General features: G+C 39.8%; 2 protein-coding genes across 2 annotated transcripts in view; both read right to left on the bottom strand.

Moving 5' to 3' along the window:
- LOC129731451 (ubiquitin domain-containing protein 1) overlaps nt 1–13,978 on the bottom strand; it is a 35,026-nt gene extending 21,048 nt beyond the window's left edge. The window contains exon 1 of the mRNA XM_055691458.1: nt 12,995–13,978. Within this exon, the coding sequence (XP_055547433.1) occupies nt 12,995–13,076 (82 nt within the window). The 5' untranslated portion in view covers nt 13,077–13,978. The remainder of the gene's footprint in view (nt 1–12,994) is intronic.
- LOC129731452 (uncharacterized) lies at nt 7,524–8,795 on the bottom strand. Its single transcript, XM_055691459.1, has one exon. The coding sequence runs from the start codon at nt 8,131–8,133 to the stop codon at nt 7,549–7,551; it is 585 nt and encodes a 194-aa protein (XP_055547434.1). The 5' UTR covers nt 8,134–8,795; the 3' UTR covers nt 7,524–7,548.
- Nucleotides 13,979–15,977: the final 1,999 nt, after the last annotated feature.

Raw genomic sequence — 15,977 nt, 5'->3', positions numbered from 1 at the left:
TCCTTACCGACCTGAGCGTTCATGTCCCCAATGACGATCTTGATGTCTCTACGTGAGCAGCTATCGTAGAGTTTCCCCAGCTGTGCGTAGAACGTTCCTTTCTCTATATCGGCACGTCCTTCGAGAGGGCAGTAGGCATTGAGGATGGTGTAGTTGTAGAACCGGCCTTTTATCCTCAACAAACACAACGTGTCGCTGAACGCCTGCCACTTGATCGCACGATTCTTCATCCTGCCCAGCACTATAAAACCGGTACCAAGCTCATTGTTTGTGCCGCCGTTCTGGTAAAATTGTGCCCTGCGGCCACAAATTCGCCGTACCTTCTCTCCTTTTCGGTAAAGCTCCTGGAGCGCAACGATGCCGAACTGGTGAAGTTCTAGCTGATCCAGCAGGATACGGTCGGCATCCGAGGCGTTAAGCGATCTACTGTTACATGAACCGTGCTTCTAATAGTCGGCCTTATTTCGTCACTAGATCATTGCGGGTAATTCCGGTTCGTTTTCAATTCTTGATTGTTCGTAGTATGTTTATTTTAGCATGCTGCTTTACTAGGGCTGTGATACCTAGTCTCGCGACGGGGCCGCCGTATGGGGTGTAGGACGAGACACCGCATTTCATAGTTCACCGTCCACTTCGGATCAGTCGCTGTTCGAGCCGCCCCCATCCTGAAAAAACAGACGCTCAGACAAGCTGCTCTCCAAGGAGAACAACTACCGCTTCCCTGTCAGCATACGACCAAGTTCCCACCGGTTCCCCAATCTTCTCATGGTTGCTCGTATTCCAGTCGGTTCCACGTGGAGTTAAGAATATGGCATTATGCCTTGGACCACACTGGGATCTATTTTATGCCGACTAGCACGGGTGTACTGCTGGTACGCACTGCCCAGCCGTTTACCAAACCTAGTTCGCCTCAACATCGAATCAGTGTCAGCTGAAAGAGATGATCAAGATATTCAATACATCTTCGGAGATTTATTCCCGATTGAAGTGATTTTGTCTTCTGTTACGACACTACTTTATGCGTTTTTAAATAGGCGCATTGTAACTCTTTTTCCTATTTTTTTTTTAAATGAAGTGTATGAAAACTAGACCCCCCCTTCCCTAGAAATTTTCGTTAGTTGTGCCCATGGGTAAAACACGATGTTTTATTCGACGGTGGATAACTATTGCGACTCCACCACCGGCAACATCAATTCTATCAAACCTATAAACCATGTAATTTGGGTTCTTTTTTAGTTTAATATTTGGCTTTAAAAACGTTTCAGTCACAACTGCAATATGCACATCGTGGACTGTCAAAAAATTGAAAAAATCATCTTCCTTCGCTTTTAAAGGGCGAGCATTCCAATTTAGAAAATTAACAGCATTATTTGAAATCATTGCTGAATTTCAATTTCATAATAATATTAGTTGTAAATTTTATACTTTCTTGAACAGCCTCGTACATCGAGTTACAGTTCAACAAAACGGACATTAGCTGCAGCATGGATTGTTGTAGGTATTCAATCTTTTCTGGAGTTGGACTACCTAAATCATCAATACTGGCTGACTTTTCAGCACCAAACACAAATGGTTTGTTACTGTTTGAATTTGAAATATTACCTGTAAGGACACTGGCATATGAACAGCCTGGTGTTGCCAGAACAGGTTTTTTGTCTGAAATTTGTTATCTGAATTTAAATTAATACCTACAGACACACCTGCTAATGAAAGTGCTGGTGATGCCTGAACAGTATTGAAAGTCTTTTGTATACCCACATTGACAACAGGTTTCTTAGAATTCCTACGTTGTCTGAAAGCAATAATTTTTGACCTTACAGGACAATAAAAGAAATTAGATTTGTGATTTCCCCCACAATTTACACATTTGAAACTATTAGTGGTCTCTTTCACGGGGCAGATATCTTTCGTATGACCAGTGTCACCACAAATCATACATTTTGCTGCCATATAGCAGTTTCGAGTTCCATGACCATAGGCTTGACAATTCCGACATTGAGTAAGATTATGGATTTCTCCATGTCTCTTGAAATTTTCCCACTTTATTCGTACGTTAAAAAAAACACGTGCTCTTTCCAAAAATTTCAAATTATTTACTTTGGTACGATCAAAATGTACTAAGTAGTTTTCCTGGTGTATTCCAGTTTGATTAATTTTGGCATTTGCCTTTCGTTTCATCAAAATTACTTGGTTGGGAGCAAAACCAAGTGATTCTGACAAACATTCTTTAATTTCCTCAATAGTTTGGTCATTTGAAAGACCTCTTAAAACAGCCTTAAACGGTCTCTCGTTTTTGGCATCAAAAGAATAAAATTTATACATCTTTAAGTAAGTAAAAGATGTTTATGGCCATCAAGAGATTCGGCCAAAATACGAATTTCGCCTTGGCGGTCAATTTGAAAATTAACTTTCGACGAATTAACGATGAAAGCTCTGATCGAAATGCTTTAAAATTTGCTACAAATACCACAATAGGTGGAACTTTAACCTTCTTAATAACGGCTTTATGCTCAATATGAGAGGTTTGAATTTTTGACGTTGGACTAACGTCTATATCGAAGTTAGGCACCTGAATTTGAAAATCTAGTAATTCAACCGGGGAAAACCAGGGAAAAGTGGTCAGGTTTTGAGCGCTTATACATCAGTCATTTCTTTTCAGAATTTCGAGGTTTTGGCATCAACCGATCAGAAATTCTTTTACGGTTGAATTTATGTAACAAAAATAACCTATTTCTCGAGATACACTATTGAAAAATTGATAAATCACATCGATTGTCTAAATCATACCGAGCAACCAATCACCACCTCTCTTCACAAGCACAGTCGACACTAACGGATACAACCGATCTGACTTTGTAAACAGTCTCACAGCTTTCAACCAATAACGAGCTCGCTTTCGGTAGCTGCAACAGGTGTTTCAACACCGTTTTAAAATGCTTCTTTTATCATTACCACTGAACAGATTCTAAACACCAATGGCTTGATTGATAGGGGAAATATTGCGCAAGATTGTCATATAATAATTTAAATATGTTTTCGATACTAAACTAGTTAAAAGTTGTGTTAAAAGTCGTGCACATTCAACCAATCACAAGCTCGCTTCTTGTTTGCTCGCGGATGGATTTTTGCTTTGGGCTATATAATAGCCTGTGTCGTCTCATAGCAGTCATCAGTTAACATGTGAAAGCCCACCAGGCCGGTCTTGTATAATCAGCAGCGGTGGCTGATTCCAGCGGCCAAACTGAGCTGCAGCAGAACCAGAGCGGTGGTATCAGGCAGCAGCGGCGGAGGTAGTGGGAAGCTGCATTTCTTCATTCAGTTCGGTGCTCCTTCGATCTGAGTTGGACCCCACCAGCGGTAATCCAATTCAGATATCGTTGGGTGTGTGTGCAGTGTGCACATATAGCGTATGTGCATCTGTATTGCTATGACATTTGCGATGATAGGGATGGCGCTGTTGCGTGTGTATGGCTAGCTATAGCGTGTGTAAGACACTAGCATGTGTAGCATATTATGGCTATTGCGTGTATATCTTCAGCGTGTGTACGGATAGTTATAGCTTGTGTGTGGATAGCTGCTGCGTGTGTAATGATTAGTTATAGCGTATGTATGGATAGTAATAGCACATGGTTGGATAGCTTATGCGTGTGTATAGATAGTTGTATCGGATGTATGGAAAGGAATAGCGTGTGTATGGATAGCTATAGCTACAGCGTGTGTATGAATAGTTTTAACGCGTGTTTAGATAGTTATAGTATGTGTGTGAATAACTATAGCGGGTGTTTATCGAAGATTATTATTGTCATTGAAAATATTAAAACGTCTTAACGAACACAGTTGTGAATTTGATTTTACAGCAGCGATTTTAACTTCTTCAGCCAGCCTTTATTCATCGAGGAAAAATTACTACCTATGAATGATCAACACTTATTTACTAGAAATTTGATTTAGATCAAAACGGGTTCTTTTGAGTATCATAAATTATTGGTAAAAAGAGTTGCAAGTTTTCTCAATGAGCATTCATTAAATTTTCGTTTTTGTTTCTCGGTGCGCGGTTTTGATTTTGTTTCTCGCACACAGAGAAAGAAACAAACTTGTCGCTATCGTGAAAAATAACAAAACAATTAGAAATGCTCTAAATCACAACTGAAGAAGTTAATATATTTTCCTGTCACTCGCCCAAACCTTGATAACAACTACCGAAAAACGTGTGATTGAGATCTTGCTACATTGAGTTATTGAACCAAACGTTTTTTTTCTCAAATACATGAAGTTATATGCTGGGCTGGAACTAACCTAGCATGAGTTTTATCGATTAAATGTCAAACAATTTTCAAATTTAAAATTTTCGGTTGAATCGTTCTGGGCTCCAATTTCAGATAGTTTCGTAAAGTTTGCTTTTTTCTTAGATAGGAAAATTTTACCAATTCGCTCAATTAAATGATTGTCTTGGTAGTGCAGCAAACAAAGGGTTGATTCGAATATGTATGAAATGACAGCGATTAAATCAAAGATATCCATTCTTTTAGTATATATTATTATTTATAACGTTTTAACGTCTCAGCATCCAGAAATGCACTGTTAGATAAAATTGCAGCAAATACTAGAGTTGCAATTCTCTCTATTATTTGTTTTAATGGAATATAAGAATACCGTAGTCCAACGTCATGCGGTCGTGTCTTGAATACCACCCTCCTACTTTTTGATCCCCAACGGAAGAAAGAATATCATACCTGTTAGTCGAAATTTCAGTGTCACTTGGAGGAGATGCCTCACGTTTTCTTGAAGCCGCATCAAAGCGAGCTTTTTTATTTTTTCCAGACATAACTGGAAAACTTCACTTCACTATAGAATTTAAGTAGAAATATCTCAAACCAAATTAACTCACTCAACACTCGTTAACGTTAAAAACAAATTTATTACTTTGCGTTTCAACAGGTAATCTTTCAAGAAGATTGCCTGTTGAAAGCGAAAAACAAAATTTCAATTTCTCTCGGTAGTCTAAGACTTAGCCTCGAGCTGTTGGTAAAATGCGACCGTACTGTAGGACAGTTCAGGTCGATCTGACTGACCCAGCATAGTTCACATAAATGCATAACCACGGCTTGTCAGGCATGAGCCAAGATTCCGGAGTTGTCTTGACAGATGATTTTCCAGCAGTGCAGTATGAAATACAACTCCGGACGAATTCTTCGATTCCTGGCCAAAGAATGAAACTTCGTACAATGGGCTTCATGCGAATTATGCCAGGAACTTACTCGGAACGACAACCCTGTCGTGGAACGGAATACAACCATTGACATGAGTAAGGGATTCTCGCCTGTTTTGACTCGCGGTTGATCGAGTATCTGTTAACCAGCCTTCACTATTGTATTACAGCCCCGTGTGCAGCGCCTTGTCAGCAATGGCTTGTGGTCAGTGAGAAGAGTGAATCGTCGACCCAACAAGTACTTGTGGAACTTTGTTACGCCAAAGGTTGGCGCAAGGGCTTTTTTTCGGGCTATCCATAAGCTTGCTCTGCCCGGATGAAGGATCTCGGTGCGTGCTGAATTGCCTTCAAGTGCCTATTGAGGAGCTCGTGGAAGATAACTGCACCCACTGGCGTAGCGTGGTGGCGGCGGCGGGGGTGACACCCATGAGGAAAATCTTCATACGTGTCACCTTCAAAAGGGTGATATCCGTTAGAATAACTATCAATAAGGTGGAGGTAATGGTGAAGCTCTCGAAAATTATATAAATTCGCTCCTAAGAGTATAATCTAAACCAAATTTTCAAAAATGGGCTGATTTTACCCCTAATGCAAATCGGTTGAATTTGAAGAGACCCCAATCAATTTCGAGCACGTTTAAATCCGGTGGCCACGCTTGACCATACCGTTGAGGTTGCCTTCACGATAGAATTCACCGATGAGGGCGAGGAGGCCACCGGATGCATTTGATGTTTAAATCGATGATGGTGTCAGCTTCGGAGGTCCCAACTGTTGCCACATTAATTTGGAAATTACTGTGATATCGTTGGCGGCGTCAAGTTGTAGCGAAACAGCGACATTGTTGGTGGTGATAGTCACATATTTTCGTTTTCTGGAACTGTTAGCGATATGGTTCACAAAAATTCCTTTGTTGTCTAGTCTGGAACTGGTCATCTTCTTGAATAGCTTCTTCTCCCGGATTTGAGTAGAAAAGTTGCTTGAAGATTTTTTTTGCACAACCTACTGCGGTTGTAACTTTATTTCTTAATGACTGGCGTGATTGCATACTTTGCAAAGATGGTCAGAAAATGGACAGTTGCTAGCAAAGCAAAGCCTTGGTGCTACATTCCGATTCGAACTTCTGTTTATTATACACAGACTTCGCAGCCACCTGTTAAGTGTACAGGACAATCGATGTAGAATGGCTGATATAATTAATGCTGTAAAACGTCGGAGAACAACTTATAACACCATGTACCATGTGTTGTACGGGGAATTTTTGGGAATTAGCCGTGCCATGCTTTCTTTTATATATGCAAAGCATAAGAAAACGATATCCAACTGGATTCAAACCTATGAACGATGCGAAACATTGGAACGGAAGCAACATGAAGTTATTGAACGGAAGTTCAACTATGAACAACGATTATGGCTAGTGGATTTATACAGACAACGCCCCCTATTATATTTAAATGAAGCCAAAACCGCCATCGAAAAGCATTTCAAAAAAAAAAACTATTTCTGCCTCATTCGTTTGCAGAATTCTCCATAGCGAAGGCTTCACATGGAAGAGCCTGGAACGGAGGGTTATCCAGATCCGGCAGGATGATATTTACAGATTTTGTTTCGAACTAAACAATTTGAACTGGGATTTCTTCAATTTAAAGTTTTTAGATGAAGTTTCGTTTGATAATCGTGGTATGTTGCGTACTCCTGGGTATGCGGCTAAGGGTAAAAAACTGGTTTGCAAGGGAGAATTTATTAGAAAACCTAGAGTTTCTTGTCTTTGTATGATTGATCAAGAGGGCATGTTAGAATGCTCATACACGGAAAGCACTTTCACCCGAATGATCTTTCTCCAACATTGCAAGCATTTTGATCTAAGAAGTAATTACGTAGAAACATACCCTGGTTATCATTCAATTTGGATTCTCGATGGTGCCCGTATACACTGCAATGAAAAAATTGTAGGGTATTTTCGTTCATTGGGTGTATTTACTAACTTTCTGCCAGCATACGCACCTTTCTATAACCCGATCGAAATTGTATTTGGACTAGCTAAGAGAAAAATGCAACAACATTACAGAGAGAATAAAAACTAGTATCTAAAAGTTTCAGTAGCAGAGATTATGAATTCGTTTTCTCCATTCAGCATGGCCAAATTCTTTAAAAAATGTAGTTATGTTCATGGAGGCAAATTCGATCCGACAACTGCAGCCCCAGAAGATCTAATTGACATCACTTTAAACATACATAGTTAAGATTTTATTAGATTGTTTGGTTTGCGAAACTTTTCTATAACATTGCTAAATTTTAATTGAATAAAAGTATGCAGAAAAATGTGAAAAAAAAAAACAAACTTAGATGTGGTCAACGTCTACAGCATCGGTGATTTCCATGCTCAATGCCTTGCCTCCTTGATCTTCTTGAACGCTTGCAGACGACTCCATTGCACTGATGAGGGTTTCGCTTAGCTTATCTCTTATCTCGAGGGCCTCGAGGCGTTGTTTTACTATTTTTATCGTTCCGCTGAAGTGTTCAAAGCTCGATTCTAGTACGTTAAAAGCCTGCCGAAGAGCCGTGATCTTCTCGTGAAAACTATCATTTACACCATGAGCTACATTCAATTCTCGTCTAATAGCGGTGATACGTGGTCCTTCTTTCGCGCGAAACAAATGCGATAAATGCTGAGGTGGATGATTCTTCATTGCTTCTCGTAGGTGAGCAGGAGCGTTCAAAATACTGTTGGCCCAGAATGACCAAGCCATTCCATGCCCATCCAAATGATCACCGTGTGTCGTTCTGAGCTCATCAGATTGATCTAAAACTGCTTGAGTCATCGCTGCTCCGGATCTATCCTTTTCTGCTGGGTCAATCAACATGTCCTTTACTGAATTCCAAACAGCCCGGCTGCTTAATAAGAGCGAGTAAATATGCAAAAACATAGAAATTTCTTTGCCTCTTCAACTTTGCAAAAGAGAAGTTTTTTCATCGCTTAATTTATCGAGGGTATAATTTCGCCGACCAGATTGGAAAAGCACAAACTTGTGAAATTCGCTTTCGATGGGTGATTCGTGGGAGCTCCATGATGGACTTGATGTTCCATCAGCGTTAGAAACGAACACAACTTCACGAGCCAAATATTTCTTCGATAAATTCCACGCTTTTTTCACGAATTCACGACTACTTCCTGCTGACAACTCCCAGCGAGCAACGTAGGTTCCTGAAGATTGTCCTTTGAATTATCGCTTGTGGACTAGCAAAATGCAGAAAAACAAAGCGTCACAACTATTTACTGCTTTTCTGCCATTGCTACTGCTGCTGTCTTCTAACGGATCAATTGCTGAGTTATCCACTTCGTCGTCGTTTTTCAGCTCCTCCAAATTGTAATCGATAATCGATTCTCCAACCCAATCTTCAGTTGTTTTGTAGAAAAATTCATCTTCGTCCTCACACGGCTTCTCTGAATCCATGTTCTTTACTGGAATCCGTTTTCAATTATTATGTTTAATCTATTGAATAATCACTTGAAATCACTGACCGAATTGTAAAATATTGGAAAATCCAACGTAACGAAAATTTAAGCCAGCACAAAAACGAACAACCGCTTGTCACTTCTGGTACAAATCGAATCACAGCAGACACCGGCTAGTTGAAATTTTTTATGATTTTTTTTTCTGAATTTACTAAATAATATGTTATTTATTTTTCTTTGCAGACAAAATCTGATGCAAAATTTTAAACTTAATAAATTTATCAAGTTTGCACCATTCAATCGCTAAACTAATTAATGGGAAACATCTGCAGATGCGGAGGCGGATGCGGATATATGATTACGGATGCAGATGCGGATGTCAATTTTTATGCGGATGTTCCGCATTCGCAGATGCGGATATCCGTAGCATCCCTTGTGTTTTATTTTGCTAATTTCACATGATAATTCTCCTCTCCAGTGCAAAAGTTGTTTAAGCGAGCAGTAAATCACAAGGAAAATTTTTCTACTAAATTTCATGAAGCGATATTTTTTCCCAATATCCGCATGGTATGATGCGGATGCGGATGCGAATGCGGATGTTCCGCATGTGCGAATGCGGATATCCGTAACATCCCTAGTCCACAGTACCAGCAGGAACTTACTTTCCGGTTTCGGTGGATGTTGTTGGTTACTTTTCTGAGATGCTGTGGACAGAATTCTTTGAACTAAAGGGTTGCTCGATCATTGTGGTGTCCAACTTGAGATTGACGAGCCGCTGAAATTTGAATGGACACCGGTGCCTCTGCTGTCTCACCTTGGATGCGGAAAAGAAGTTTTGTTCAAATGTCCCCGCAGAATGTTGCCTTCAATTGCTCGATTTTCAAATCTTTAAATTCGAACCCTCTTTCATTCACAATTGAATTCACTTCAAAAATTTATAACGAAAAAAACCTACTTTTCAGGGAAAGCTGCGTAAAACCGTGTAACAAACGACTTGTGTATATTAAAGGACCAAAAATCCAACCCAATGACTTCGTTTTAACAACGACATAACGATTGCACTAGATTTGAAGAGCTGTTTGACCTTTTCGCTGAATAGTGCCACTTTGATCATATATCGATTAGTATCTTCAAGTGCTTAGCTAACATTTTGAACCACAACAAAAAAAGTAGGAGGGTGGTATTCAAGACACGACCGCATGACGTTGGACTACGGTATTCTTATATTCCATTAAAACAAATAATAGAGAGAATTGCAACTCTAGTATTTGCTGCAATTTTATCTAACAGTGCATTTCTGGATGCTGAGACGTTAAAACGTTATAAATAATAATATATACTAAAAGAATGGATATCTTTTATTTAATCGCTGTCATTTCATACATATTCGAATCAACCCTTTGTTTGCTGCACTACCAAGACAATCATTTAATTGAGCGAATTGGTAAAATTTTCCTATCTAAGAAAAAAGCAAACTTTACGAAACTATCTGAAATTGGAGCCCAGAACGATTCAGCCGAAAATTTTAAATTTGAAAATTGTTTGACATTTAATCGATAAAACTCATGCTAGGTTAGTTCCAGCCCAGCATATAACTTCATGTATTTGAGAAAAAAAACGTTTGGTTCAATAACTCAATGTAGCAAGATCTCAATCACACGTTTTTCGGTAGTTGTTATCAAGGTTTGGGCGAGTGACAGGAAAATATATTAACTTCTTCAGTTGTGATTTAGAGCATTTCTAATTGTTTTGTTATTTTTCACGATAGCGACAAGTTTGTTTCTTTCTCTGTGTGCGAGAAACAAAATCAAAACCGCGCACCGAGAAACAAAAACGAAAATTTAATGAATGCTCATTGAGAAAACTTGCAACTCTTTTTACCAATAATTTATGATACTCAAAAGAACCCGTTTTGATCTAAATCAAATTTCTAGTAAATAAGTGTTGATCATTCATAGGTAGTAATTTTTCCTCGATGAATAAAGGCTGGCTGAAGAAGTTAAAATCGCTGCTGTAAAATCAAATTCACAACTGTGTTCGTTAAGACGTTTTAATATTTTCAATGACAATAATAATCTTCGATAAACACCCGCTATAGTTATTCACACACATACTATAACTATCTAAACACGCGTTAAAACTATTCATACACACGCTGTAGCTATAGCTATCCATACACACGCTATTCCTTTCCATACATCCGATACAACTATCTATACACACGCATAAGCTATCCAACCATGTGCTATTACTATCCATACATACGCTATAACTAATCATTACACACGCAGCAGCTATCCACACACAAGCTATAACTATCCGTACACACGCTGAAGATATACACGCAATAGCCATAATATGCTACACATGCTAGTGTCTTACACACGCTATAGCTAGCCATACACACGCAACAGCGCCATCCCTATCATCGCAAATGTCATAGCAATACAGATGCACATACGCTATATGTGCACACTGCACACACACCCAACGATATCTGAATTGGATTACCGCTGGTGGGGTCCAACTCAGATCGAAGGAGCACCGAACTGAATGAAGAAATGCAGCTTCCCACTACCTCCGCCGCTGCTGCCTGATACCACCGCTCTGGTTCTGCTGCAGCTCAGTTTGGCCGCTGGAATCAGCCACCGCTGCTGATTATACAAGACCGGCCTGGTGGGCTTTCACATGTTAACTGATGACTGCTATGAGACGACACAGGCTATTATATAGCCCAAAGCAAAAATCCATCCGCGAGCAAACAAGAAGCGAGCTTGTGATTGGTTGAATGTGCACGACTTTTAACACAACTTTTAACTAGTTTAGTATCGAAAACATATTTAAATTATTATATGACAATCTTGCGCAATATTTCCCCTATCAATCAAGCCATTGGTGTTTAGAATCTGTTCAGTGGTAATGATAAAAGAAGCATTTTAAAACGGTGTTGAAACACCTGTTGCAGCTACCGAAAGCGAGCTCGTTATTGGTTGAAAGCTGTGAGACTGTTTACAAAGTCAGATCGGTTGTATCCGTTAGTGTCGACTGTGCTTGTGAAGAGAGGTGGTGATTGGTTGCTCGGTATGATTTAGACAATCGATGTGATTTATCAATTTTTCAATAGTGTATCTCGAGAAATAGGTTATTTTTGTTACATAAATTCAACCGTAAAAGAATTTCTGATCGGTTGATGCCAAAACCTCGAAATTCTGAAAAGAAATGACTGATGTATAAGCGCTCAAAACCTGACCACTTTTCCCTGGTTTTCCCCGGTTGAATTACTAGATTTTTAAATTCAGGTGCCTAACTTCGATATAGACGTTAGTCCAACGTCAAAACATGCCATTGTATCTGACCTTTTATGAAATTGGTTGCTGAACTCACATTAAGACAGCATTATTCTTTGATTATCGATGAAGCTCATCGACAACTTGGTTTGATTATGAAAAATGGTGAAGAATTCGAGTCTGAAGAGCGTTTATTTACTGCTTACACTATTAGAATGGCGTAGGAAGGACATTACTGTTAGAATCGTACCTAAAACTCTAATTGTCACTATTTTCAAACATCCTGTCAGCATTCCAACTTTTTTACCCTCCACATCCTCAGTTGACGTCAACGACTCTTGCAGCTTCCGTCTGAATCAGAGTTTGCATGGATCTATTTGTCATCACGCATGAAAGTATGTGTTTTTTCATGGTGGCGTTTCGCATCCTATTAACACTCTTTAATTAAGAGCTCATATCGGTTGAATAAAATGAATAAATTAACAGCTTGTTCTGAGATTGAAAAAACAACACTCTCATGTGCCCGAAAAAAGTTTGCATTGTTAAAGCGAATTACAAAAGTTACAAGAATTTTGTTTTGTGAGTACCCGTCTGGTCTGGAGTCCGAAGTTCATTGATAATATAACTCTAACCGAATAAAGTTTACAGTTGTTACAAAACATAAAATTTTTTTCCGGTATGGATATTTTGTCAAAATCGCGTTTAGATCGAATTTTTTTTAGTGGAAACAACGTCCATGGGAAATCTCGAATACCACACACCTGAGTTATGTGATCTTCGAACCCGTTCAGATTTCTCTTCTCGCCAAATTATCATTAATGAAGTAACCGCTCGTGAGGAAGAACAAGATTCGACTGGTGGGGCCTGCGAAGGAGACACACGAAACAAAACAAGCTGCGTTTGAAGGCCGTCTACAACAGAACCACGCAGCAGCAAAATTGCTTCAACACGAGACGGCTCCAGAATGAATGTTGCTCTTATAAGTGGATGAACGCTTAGAAAATTGAAATTCGGTTCCGCATTGCAATGCGAACGGCTACTCACCCGTCACAGGCCGGGTTATGTTGGCGGATCCAGTGTCGAGTGTTTCCGGCTCGTTGCGATTGATTCCGATGCAGCTTCCCATGGTGGCTGCCGCCGCTCTCCTTCTGATACTCGTGTTGAACCAGGTGATTCAGGCTGTTGATTGTCCCGAGTGACAATTGTTACCGTACCAGATCGTACCGGATTGTTGACCGCGTTGAAATCTTTGATTGTATTGTTTCTTCTTACGTCTCGTCACATAAAATAAATAAAAAAAACCCTTTTATCTTCCTCAGTAGCGCACTATTTACACTAGAGATTTTAAAAACTGGTTGAAGGTTCAGCGTATATACACTTCGCGTTTGTTTTGACAATCATCGCACTGAGAACATCATGCTACGAAACTTCTTTACAGCATTCGGTCGAAATCTATTGGAAAACGTTCCATTTTTTGTCAGTATGCAAATTTTTATTACTTGCGTTCACATTTTGTACATAGCACGGATTTGCCTACATCTGTCACGACCCTTCCGCGGAAGAAAATCTTATCCATCAGAACGCAGCAGGCTGTTGCGGCTGCCGATGTTTCGTTCCATGCCGAAAGCGGAAAGTGAGCCAATGAGCGGCGGCGGCGACGACCTTCTTTTCCACCATAACGGGTGATCTTTTGATGCTGCCTTCTTTCGCCTTGCGTTGTTGCTACTGCTGCAAAGACGGTGACGGAGTTGATGATTGTGATGACGATGACGGCTAGATTCTATTCAAGCTTCCCAAGTTCTTTACCGATTGCGACTATTTGGCACCGCGCGGAACATAGCAAACCGATTTACCGACGTATTTCTGGTTAATTTCGAAAGAACAAACGCCAGGAAGTGAACCAATTTCCACAAGTTTCCACCGTTTTCGAGCGCTCACAATAATCACTCTTATGGTTCTTCTAGCTGTGCTGTCCGCAAAGTAATTTTTTGACTTTGGTTGGTCTCTACTCGCATATCACCACGAGATCTTCAGGTTGCACTCTTCTGGCGTGATCGAGAATACGTTTAATCGTCGATGAGTGAAAGAGAAGTAAGCACAATTATTATCGTTTTTGACACTGCGAAACAGTTCATGTGAAATAAAAACGAACAGAAGATGACAGAAGCCCAGAGCGAGATACACGCTAGTAAAAGATAACTCAAAACTAAATAGTATCTAGTTCACCTCCAGAGAGAAAATTATATAAAATGTTTATTTAAAATAGACAACTTCACGAACTGATAGGAGTATCCAGCTTTTTACGCGCCTTGTTCTTCATTCTATTTCATTTTGATATAAAGTAGTTTTCGCCCTTAACAAACATCGAACTTTTCAATAGTTAAAAATGAGATACATTATTTTCTCGAAATTTGAAGGTAGTCAGTAGTTCACTTCATACGTTTTCGGTATAATTTCATTTTGTTTAAAGTTTGTTAGATTCGCCCTTATCATGAAGTACACTAAGGTCGCTTTTTACGCGGTTTTTTACGTGGGTTTTTTACGCGTTTTTTTTACGCGGCTTTTTTACGCGGATTCCGGAATTTACGCGGTATTTTTTTGTCCGGAATTCGGTTTCCCTTCACTCGGAATGCAAAATTAACGATGGTTTTTTTACGCGGATTCCGGAACTCACGCGGTTTTTTTTACGCGGATTCCGGAATTTACGCGATTTTTGTTTACGCGGATTCCGGAATTTACGCGGTTTTTTTAACGCGACACGTATCCCCCGCGTAAAAAGCGACTTCAGTGTTTTCCGGTTTGCGTACATATGCGTTGCTTTAGCATGTTCGATTGGTAATACACTGAAGTCGCTTTTTACGCGGGGGATATGTGCCGCGTGAAAAAAAACGCGTAAAAAACGCGTAAAAAAACGCGCAAATTCCGGAATCCGCGTTAAAAACCGCGTAAATTTCGTAATCCGCATAAAAAAGCCGCGTAAAAAAAACCGCGCAAAAAGCGACCTTAGTGTATTTTCTTATGTCGTTTTCGTTTTTCCGGTGTAGCTTCCCCGCGGAATACACTTTGTCCTATCACTGTTTTTTTTTTACATTTTTCGGACTATCCCGGACTACCCTTTTTCTGTCCCGGACAGTCCGCGCAAGAAACAGAGTGCAGTTTTAAAGACACCAACACATTCACACGTATGTGTCAAAATAAAAAAAAAATGTGCCAAAATCGGTTTGCTTTGATTATCGTTCTTCGCGTGTCAAACATCAGGTTGAATTTTATTTATTTTATTTTGTTATTTCGTCATTTTTCAGTAAATTGGCAAATTTTTCGTACAGTAGCACAAATGCGATGATAGACAATGGCGATAATGACCAAAACAAAAGTGACAGTTACCTCTGGTATTACGCACACTATTGCAACTGCTCGGAAAGTGTTTTTTTTTTCAGCTGCAAAGCGTAGTCCTGGACGGGATAGTCCTACCGTAAAAACCGAACCATTGGCATCCCTATACCGAGTAACAGTGAATGACAATAAAGTCATGTCCCGGGCTCAAACTCATTTGTGCCCGCTGTCAGCTGTCAGATAAAGGTGTATGAAAAGTGGCGGTGATATGCTATCTCGTTTACACAAACGTTGAGATGTTCGCCCTTGAAACATGGCGCGGTGCCATTGGGCTGGTAAAAACAGGGGCCTATAAACGTCAACGTTTTGCCTACCAATCATAAATTCATCACGGCGGTAATATTTCATTTCAAATGCTTACAAAGCTTATCTTATTCAATGAAAGTGCACATTGTCCCGAAAACAAATGTTGAGCTTTTGTTTTTTTCATCTAAAACGACATTTACTCGAGAATAAGTCTACCGACAAAATGGGACGTTCACTCTATTTCACTTGTTTTAGGGCAAACCAACCAAAAAGTGGGTACCAGAAACGCTGGTACCAGAATCAATGAGTGGTAGATGAATAATGTATGGAGTTTGACAGCCACAAGAGCCCCCTGGGTAAAAACGAATTCGACATTAGAGTGTAAGTG

The sequence above is a fragment of the Wyeomyia smithii genome, chromosome 3 (genome assembly GCF_029784165.1).
Source record: "Wyeomyia smithii strain HCP4-BCI-WySm-NY-G18 chromosome 3, ASM2978416v1, whole genome shotgun sequence".
Taxonomy (NCBI): domain Eukaryota; kingdom Metazoa; phylum Arthropoda; class Insecta; order Diptera; family Culicidae; genus Wyeomyia; species Wyeomyia smithii.
Note: the sequence above shows the minus strand (reverse complement) of the source record. Positions and strands in the feature narration are given on the sequence as shown.

Excerpts from the sequence above, each read along its gene's own strand:
- LOC129731452 (XM_055691459.1), bottom strand. The coding sequence starts at position 8,133 with ATGTTTTTGCATATTTACTCGCTCTTATTAAGCAGCCGGGCTGTTTGG.